Source organism: Lactuca sativa, chromosome 8 (genome assembly GCF_002870075.4).
Source record: "Lactuca sativa cultivar Salinas chromosome 8, Lsat_Salinas_v11, whole genome shotgun sequence".
In the NCBI taxonomy this organism is placed as follows: Eukaryota; Viridiplantae; Streptophyta; class Magnoliopsida; order Asterales; family Asteraceae; genus Lactuca; species Lactuca sativa.
This window is the reverse complement of record NC_056630.2, coordinates 126163847-126173490: the sequence shown is the minus strand read 5'-3', so window position 1 is coordinate 126173490 and position 9644 is coordinate 126163847. Positions and strand designations below refer to the sequence as shown.

General features: G+C 34.9%; 1 protein-coding gene across 3 annotated transcripts; it reads right to left on the bottom strand.

Moving 5' to 3' along the window:
- Positions 1-4696: 4696 nt before the first annotated feature.
- LOC111888018 (uncharacterized) lies at positions 4697-9438 on the bottom strand. 3 transcript variants are annotated; one of them, XM_023884135.2, is made up of 10 exons: positions 8878-9438; positions 7338-8814; positions 6995-7234; positions 6788-6917; positions 6547-6699; positions 6214-6471; positions 5922-6128; positions 5601-5830; positions 5331-5514; positions 4697-5245 (listed from the first exon to the last, which is right to left on the bottom strand). In XM_023884135.2, exons 1-10 carry the CDS (start codon positions 9263-9265, stop codon positions 5048-5050), a joined length of 3465 nt encoding a protein of 1154 aa, XP_023739903.1. In that variant the 5' UTR covers positions 9266-9438; the 3' UTR covers positions 4697-5047. The 3 variants fall into 3 exon arrangements, with proteins under 3 accessions (XP_023739903.1, XP_023739904.1, XP_023739901.1); XM_023884136.2 differs by having other exon boundaries at positions 7338-9084; positions 9160-9437; XM_023884133.2 differs by having other exon boundaries at positions 7338-9438.
- Positions 9439-9644: the final 206 nt, after the last annotated feature.

Genomic DNA, 9644 nt, shown 5'->3' with positions numbered 1-9644 from the left:
ATTAAAATGACTGTAATACCATTGGGGTATTTATTTTTCATTTTTCTTTCATTTCTTTTTAAATCTAATATTAATTTATGTATTTTAATAATTAAAAAAATAATAGGGGTCTCTCTCTCTCTTTCTCCAGAGTAAAGAAAAAGTAAAAAAAAAAAAAAAAAAAAAACCCCACCCCATCTTCATTTTCAACACTTCTTTCTACTAGACTACTATCCCTCTGATCCACCTAAACCACCATTGAACACCACCAATCACCTTGCCGGTCAAACAGTGCCACCACCACGGTGGTAAGAAACGTAAAATAATCAAGCGAATACTCATCAAATGGGCAATTCTTCAGCCCAAAAACCTCGATTTATCCTCCAAGACGCCACCATCTACGGCTTCAACGTCTCCGCGCCCATCCTCCTCTCCTCCAACTTTCAGGTCGCTGACTCCTCCCAAAACCCCAACAGCCAAACCGGCTTCTACTATGATAAACTAGGAAGTCTTTGCTACCTATCACAGCAAGCAAATCACCCCAAAAAGTGGTCCTAACATTTTGAAATTTAGGTCATATATGTATATATGTTCTTATCATTACCGATGTGAGCTTTGGTACAAGAAATTCAAGATTAATCCAAGTTTTCGTAATCTAGGGCTTCCTTCTCTGACATTCTATTTCAAGCTAAACATCACAAAACACCAATCATAGCAAACCCTTTAGGCATCGATGATGGAATAAGGAGTTACCGGGAGGGGAAAAATCATAAAGCCGATGCATCGATGATGGAAGTAGGAGTTACCAGAGAGCGGTTGTAGGGATGAGGACCTCCACATCCACTAATGTTTTATCTATTCTGTGTAGTCGGTAAGGATGAGGACCTCCACGTCCGTTGATCCCTTACCATTGTCGTTTATTGCTTCATATGCTATATATCAGCTCCGATATGTTTTAAATTGTGTAGAAGGTAAGCCTCTTGGGGTGGAGAAGAAATGTTTAGAAAGGCATAGGTAATGGTAAGGAGAGGTGTGGCATTTGTGTGTCGCCGGTAAGATTTTGTTTGTGTGTGTGGAGAGAGAGAGAGGGCCCACTTATTTTTTTAATTTTTTAAATAAATAAATGAATATAAAATTTTAAGAAAATGAAAGAAAAATAGAAAATAAATATCCCAAGGGCATTACACTCATTTCAGTTTATTGAGGGACCGAAACGCAACGAAACTACCTCAAAATGACCACCAATCAAAAAAAGTCATGGTTTGGACTAAAACCCCAAAAAATGCATACCATAGGGACCATTTTTGCAATTTTGTCAATATATTATTGTATTTTGCGCAACGTGCGGGTATTCACCTAGTATACTTATAAATAAGGCATTTTTTCTTGCACCACAACTTAATGATATTTTTTTGGAACAAATTGATTAAATCATGTTCATTTTTTAACTCATATATACTTGATGGTATTTTATGGCCATTGCATTCTCAAGGTTTCCTCAGAATACTTCTTTACCTACGTGTAGGCATAATTTCATTTCCTTGCAAAGTATACCAATGAATGTATTGCCACTAAAAAAATTTCGACTCTTTTGTTACAAGGTTTGTTATTGATTTAATATACGTAGTCTTTTTATTCTTATTATTAATCTTTTCCTCACTTTTGGTGAAGTTTTTGTATTCTATTTGTGTGTTTTCATGGGTTGATTCTCACATCTCCATTGAAACCAAAATCTAGAGTGGTAATATATCTCAACCTTATGTTCCTTTACCTACAAGATTTTTTTTACTTTCAAGTAATAATTAGGATTCTTATTATTAATTCTTCTAACTGAGTAGAATGACAATATTGCTCATTCTTAGAACATTTTTTATTAAGCCTTTGTGCTTAATTTTATTTTCACCTAAATAAATACGTTATACGTTTAAAATGTGATTATTGTTTATATAATTACTTTCAATTTAAAAAAGTTATAGTATTATATTATTTAATTCATTAAAACACGTGACTTGGGTGGTTTAATATTTTTACTCAAATAAGTATTTACATACGCTTTACTCTATATAGTATATCTCTATATTAATATATGATATATGATATATTCACTAGACTCGATGTATGCGAATGCAAAGCTTGACCAAGTTAATGGGTGCCAAAAATACAATAACAAATATGATATTAAACAAGTTGATGAGGTTACGTGAGTAAGAGACGACGAATTCAATACTTTGGATTTATTGTGTTATTCGAGTAACGAAACCAAATTTGTTCAAACTAGACCTGAACAACCAAAAAGCGGATTAACAGAAGTAATACGGTTCGGTTAAGTAACAGACGTCAAACCGATAACCTAAAATCTAATTTACCCGCATAACTATCATGCCTAGATGACATGAAGTATATTCGGTGGTGTGATAGTCTCTAGGTCAAATGACTTTATTTCTCACACTTGTCTCTATGTAAACATGTAATTAAATATTTTTTCAAAGTTAACTAATTTTATATATAGAGTGTAAATTTTGTTTATGCAGGTGAATGAAATAAAGTATTTATTGATGTATTTTATAAGGAAAAAATGACAGATCAAACTATAATTGTTAGAGAACAAAATTATGTTTGGTTATATATCATTAAGATAATACAATTTTAAAAGATTGTTTAAGAACTTTTGACATTTTTACATTTTTTTTCAAAGTATAAAAATATTGTAGAAAAACTTAACGGGTGAAAAAAAATGAGCAGAGAAAATGTGTGTGCGTGGTTCACCGTCTGCGGATATGACTCTTGATCTTAATTTTGTTTTGAAGAATTTAGCCCTTGAAGTTCAACCCTTTGATGGAATTTTGGATTTTTTGGCAGAAAATTACCATTGTTGCCATTTTGAAATTGAAATAAAGAAAAGAATATTAGATTAATCTTAACCACTCAATATTTCTAATAAGAGGCTAAGATATGTCTTTACGGTTGATCCCCTCTCTCTCTCTCTCTCTCTCTCTCTCTCTCTCTCTCTCTCTCTCTCTCTCTCTCTCTCTCTCTCTCTCTCTCTCTCTCTCTCTCTCTCTCTATATATATATATATATATATATATATATATATATATATATATATATATATATATATATATATATATATATATATATATATATATATATATATGACTTAAGTTTTCTGTTGTTAACTCTATTTTCCAAAAAAGGAAAATATTGTCTATTAACAAAAAAGAATGACAAAACACAAAATATGGTGTCTTTGACAGAAAAAGTTGGTAATTTGGATGGCTTTAATGAAAAAATAATAATAATAGATTGCACCTCATCATGGTGGTCTGCTAAACAAGGCCTAGAGGATCATGGTGGTTACGTTGGAAATGCATTTTTTTAAATATGGTGTCTTTATTAAAAAATAATAATAATAAGTAAAATAGAGCGTTAAATCAAGAAAAGTAAAAAAAATAAAACGGCCAAGTACTTTTATGTAATTAGTCTTTTCATATTTTGCTAAGTTTTATTTCATTTTATTTTCTGAAAGTTATGTTATAGACAAAATTGTAACTAGTCTTTCATATTTTGCTCAAGTTTTACGGTATTTAATTTTATTTTCTAAAGTCATGTTTTAGACAAAATTAGGCATTAGCATTATGACCATTTGGACCAAATCGGACTGGCCAAGAACATATACCAGACTGTACCATATTAGGTTTTCAACAAATAGTAGACTTTTAGAGCATTGGGTATGGGTCACACCCATACCCATCCACGACGCTGCCACATCACCTGCAACTATTCGTGACGTCTAGAGGGGGATGGTATTCCCAGTCTTAACCTCGTTGAGCTGAAGATAAAAAGAAGAAAAACAGGGAAAAGAAATAGGAAGAAAGAAAGAATCCGACGTTATGGGGCGTTATGCCAGCAACGAGGAGCAACGAGCAACACCAAAACGAGAAGCAGGGCCGGTATTTGTGGCGTTACGACGGCGTTATGGAGGTGCCACATAGGCACCTCCATGGCGTTATAGTCCCGTACCGTATCCTCTTAGGTTTTCTTGTTCCTGTTTTCAAATAAAATACTAAACCATACTAGGTTTTGGAATTGGACATAGAATTGTGTAAAATGTTGTCCTGTAAAAATCATACGAAATCATAGAAAAATCCAGTAAAGATGAGGTTGTTATCATCCGAAAGATATAAGAGTCTACTTTACTTCTTATTTTTACAAGTAAGAAACTGATTTTGAGTGTAAAATATTTAAAAAAAAAATGCTTGAACAGAGGCATGGAAAATGTTATTGTTGTTGAAATCCAATAGTTATTGTATTGTAAAAACCGTATAAAGTAATAGTAAGAGTATACTTTATTTCTCATTTGAAGTCTGAAACTGAGAAAGAAACCCGGTTTTGGATGCAAAAATCAGCACCATAATTAATAATTAATAAGCACCAACAGCCGAAACAATTTAGTTTAAAAGCGGTCCGGCTTCGGGACTGAACCTTTGCTCAGCCCTAAACAAAATTGTGTAAAATCCATATTTTTAGTATGATATGCGTACGATATATGAATTAACCCATCTAAAAATGCCCAAACACAGTTGTACTGTAGTATTATATTTCATAGTTTGAGCGTGACTTTGATTATCATGTTCATGAGACTAAAAAATCAAGTCAATTAGACATATATCTAAGTTTAAAGAGTAGATCAATATAAGGTTAATCTAAGATCCAAGTAGAAAAGCGAGCTATTTTGACTTTCAAAAGAGATGTGTATGTATATACATACTATAATATAATATATAGTGGGAGTTATTTTCCAGTCTCCGATAATCAACTTAGTAACATTAAAAATGACAAATAGCAATTGTATCTGTCACAATGATAAGCATAAACACAATAATAAATGAACAAAAATAATCAATCAGATTTCACCAATTCACCATGTATACATCTGTAGACCATGTATGCAACTCCAGGGCATCCCTCCACCTTATTCATCATCATGTAATAAAAATATGATCCTTTCTTGATGTTTGGATGTCATGTATGTGTGATTAAATTTTCTTTCAGTGTTTGTTATGAATTTACCAACGTGGATAGGAGGTATGGTAACTTTTTCTCGGTTCCTGCTGCCAATAGTAATAATGGGAGTTACCGTTACTGTATCCGTATGACTTTCTCGATTCTTGTGAACCGAAAAAATCGGATCCTCTTCTGTTACTGCTGCCTACGTTTATCTCCATGTCATCCCACATTTCCTCTTCAAGATCATACTTTGACCTCTATAAAAAGTCAAACCCAAGGTTAAAATAGGAAATTTGATTCAAAAGTTGAAAAAAAAAAAGGTGAAGAGTGTAGAAGAAAGACCTTGGCGGGGTCTGAAAGCACAGCATATGCCTCTCCAATCATCTTGAAGAGTCTGTCAGCATCCATCTGAATCGATTCAGCAATCGCTTTCCATTGTTGGTTGACTTTGTCTGGATGATGTCTCAGAGCTGCTTTTCGGTATGCCTTTTTAACATCCGCTGCTCCATCTGTAGGTTTTAATCCCCTAGCAATCATACACAATAATAATAAGACGTAAAGATAAAAGAAATTTTAATTTAATTTAATTTTTTTTTTTAATAACAAACTTACAGAATGAGATAAAGGTCTAAGGATCTTTCTTTTTTTGCTTTTTCTTCTAGAATAGAAAGACGACGTCGAGCTCTTCTTAGATCTTTCACACTGCCATTACTAGCAGACTTGTGAGAGTTTTGTGAATTCTGTGATTGTGTTTCAAGAATGGAGATGAGTCTTTGAAGATCATCAGATGCGTGTTTGTAGTCTCGAATCATTTCCAGTAAGGTGGCCCTTCTCGAAAGTGCCTACACCATATGAAGATAGCAATCAACTTTATGAACTTGTAGTATATCATTATTTAAATACAGACGGATTAAATTAATGAAAGATGCATACTTTTGGGTAACTTGTGTCGAGAGCTATAGCTATACTGCAATCTCCAATTGCATCAATGATTTCTCCCAAAGATTGGTTTGCAGCAGCACGATTGCAGAAACAAACAGCTGCAAACGAGTGTGATTCTATACTCTTTGATATTGCAGCACTGTAATGCTCTACTGCTTCTGTATGCTTACCATTCTGAAAGGCTTCATTTCCTGCATTCTGATTCCCTCAACAACAACAACAAAAAATTAGAATTACATTTAATATGAAACAAACAAGAATATTAGCTATCCATATTCTGTACCTTGCAGTGTAAAAGTTCACGAATGGTAACAGCCAAATGAGCTAATGACTCATCGGGACCCACAATCTTGCTTCTTAGTTGCTCATGTTTCTCCATTAAGTCAAGAGCTATTTCAAGCCTACCCAAATGAAAGTAGGATTTTGACATCAGGTTCCACCTCCAAAGTCTTAATGAGATCTTGCATACTGATGAAAAATTCTTTTCGGCTGTATCTAGGGTTTGCTCACACAGTTGAACCACCTCTTTATGCTTCCCCAGCTGTGTAATACGTAAGGGCAAATCAGTCAGTTTCAATTATTAAACTAACAAAGATTATGAATCACATTCACATACCATGAGAAGAGCCTCTCCTTTCATATTAAGTAGTTTCTCTGAATAGGAGCTTATTGACAAAGCATCAGTGATAGTTCCCAATGCATTGGTTGCTGACTCATATGTTTTCTGTTCAAGAATCTCTGCAGCCAGCTTCAGATAATCCGAGACTTTCTGCCAAGGGTAATTTGGGAATTTAGTTTCAAAGGCAAAACATGCATCAAAGCTACATCTACATGAAGTATGCATTGCAGTTAGTTACCTGTGCCTTTTGCAGGCCTTCTGCAGCTTCAATTGTGATTCTCCTATCCAAGCAAACGATTTCCTCGGACTCCAAGCATTTGTTATAATAGTATGATGCATCATCTACCTCTCCTAGAAGTAAATGACAGCTGGAAATAGGATGTAAAAAGAAAATTAGATTATGATTTTTCTTATCTGATAAGTAACTGACAGATAGAAATCGTACTTTGCAGATCTCAAGTTGACCTTCATGAAATTGGGATCTAATGCAGCAGCCATTCTACAGTCGTTTAGACCTTCCCTCATTCTTCCAAGAGCCATGCGTGTAGCTGCACGATTGCTATAACACAAAAGAAGAGGCTGTATACAAACGCCAGGTGTCTCTGTATGTTGTATTGAACTAATACCCTTTGAATAACATACTTCAGCTTCTGATAAATCTCCACTCTTATAAGCCTCGTTTCCCCTGAAACAAATCAATTTATTTCAGAAATCAAAACCATATAAGGTTTATACAAATGTAAAATATATATAACAAAAAAAAAAGAGTGGGGGGCTAAAAATAACACCTTTTTCGCCAACTGTCACATGTTTCTTGATCTGTAGCCTTTGTGTGCTCAGGTTTATGAGAATGGGACACATTAACACGACCAGTTCTCAGCTTATACTTCTTCAGATGTGGCCGTTGTCTCACTGCCATGTCAGCACTAGCAAATGATGTAACAGAAGGTGAAAAGTTTTGGGCCCCAAGCTTCTCTGTAGTATCAACAGCATCTTCATTTTGAACCTGAGAGGTTGCAGGGTTGGTAGAAGTTGGTGCACAGTCAGCAGCACCCCAATAAGGAGAAACATCCATAGGTGAACAAGATCCAGGAGACTCCTCACAAGACTGTGTGACTCCTTCAGATAAATGAGTCAGGATAACTTGTGGACGATTGCTAGATTGTTGTCTCACTTTTGCCTTGGTCTTTTTTAACTTTCTTTGGCTTACAGAATTGTTTTTACTGAATTCTAACTTCTTACCTAAACCAGGAAACATATCTGATGTGAAAGAAACCGGAATGTTTATATCTGGTGTATTGAAGCCTGTAAATGAAGCATTGCTTGAAAAGCTGAAGTTGTTGGTTGTTCCAGCTTCATTGATCTTATTCTTAGTAGTACTGACTTTTGTGGGGTCATGGATATTTGAAGTCTTTGTGTCATGGGGGACTTTACATTGAGGGTTGTCACCGAAAGCATTGCCTAAATTACTTCCAAAAACAAAAGTGGAATTACCATCAAGAACAGAATCTACATTATCCCCTTGCTTCTTTAAGTGATCAGAGCTTCCTGCTCCTTGACTCTTCATAATGTTCGTTTCATCATCAACTTTCATGTTTCCCTTGAAGCTGGATTTTTTTTCATTATGAGTTCCAATATGAAAGATTCCATTGACTTTGTTGTTTCCAAATATTACTCCACTATCTACATTCCTATTAGCACTTTCAGGTGCTAACTTGTCAACCTTCTCTTTGGATTTTTGTTTTCCAATACTCGAATCTGTCTGAAAATCTCTATGATTGGCAGAAAACACAAATCCCAGATTTTCAAATTTTTTGCTATCTGATGTATTGTTCTCCTCTGTCTTTAGGTTGCTATTCATCGAGGGTGCAGCTTCACCTGATCCTTTTGATCCCAAATTTAAGAATGACATTGAATTGACCAGATGGAAATCAGGCATAGTTTTGAAGTTATTGACCTTCATAAACCCATCAATACCTGAGCTTCTAACTGTTCCACTAGATTCACTATCATCTAGATGCAATCCTACACCTTCACGCCCATGTTCATGCCCAATATTGCTTGAATTCGAGTTCAGTACACCATTATTCATATTCGCACCAAACAAAATATCCACACCATTAAGTTTTCCAAACTTATTAGAGCCTCTTTCACTAGCTTTTCTATTGTCCCCCATTTCATCATCAGCTCCAAAAACAAAATTTAAATCACCAGACTGAAAATTATTTCCACTCTTCTGTACCTTTTCTGCACCCATCTTGTTTCCTAATTGATTATTATTAGTAACTCCCATGGTAAACCGCATTAGATTAAAATCCAAAACCTCACCGTCACGCTGTCGTTCATCATTCCCATCACATCCCGTTTTCCCTAAACTCGAGCTTAACACTGAACCACTAGTAGTCGCATTGAACACGAAACCAGTAGTATCACGTGTACTATTATCAGATTTTTTACTCACTGGACCGTTACAGCTTGATTGTTTCTTCACTTTTACGTGTTTCCTCCTCGAAGAACGAACAGTGGTCGCTTCCGCTGCCGCCGCGTCATTTGAACAATCAAAGTCAAGTTTACTAGAATTCATGAGATTGAAACTATTATTGAATATACCTGAATCAGTAAAATGTCCCTGAGCGCTAGGGTTAGGGTTCTGGAAATACGAACGCTGTGTGGAGGACGATGATGGGGATAAAAAATCTTCGACTGCCGGTGACATGGAAATAATGCTACGATCTCGAAAGTAAACGAAAAAAATCAATCGGTGCGCCGCCGCCGGTGGCGAGGTTGAAGCGATGGGCGGTGAGTTAATCTGAGTTTAGCTTTTCTTCTTTTCCCCACCTGAACAATTGAATAGCTACCAATACTCGCTCTGTTTTAAAGAAAGTAAAAGGAGGGAATTCGAGGGTTATCGAGAGGCATTATAATTTACAAATGTTTTCGAATTACTTCTATAACCATTTTCGATATTTACTAATTAAAACATCGTAAATATACACAAAACAATTATCAAGTTTTTAACATACTCATTTTAATCATCTGATTATTTTGATTCATAATTATAATTCAAAGAAGAATTGTTCCAATCCATTTCCCAG

What these genes read in the sequence shown, in the direction of transcription:
- LOC111888018 (XM_023884133.2), bottom strand. Translation starts at nt 9,265, where the DNA reads ATGTCACCGGCAGTCGAAGATTTTTTATCCCCATCATCGTCCTCCACA. An exon ending in GTCAACTTGAGATCTGCAAA is followed by an intron (nt 6,918 to 6,994) that starts GTACGATTTCTA and finishes TCCTATTTCCAG; the next exon opens with CTGTCATTTACTTCTAGGAG. An exon ending in TGCTTTCAGACCCCGCCAAG is followed by an intron (nt 5,246 to 5,330) that starts GTCTTTCTTCTA and finishes GACTTTTTATAG; the next exon opens with AGGTCAAAGTATGATCTTGA.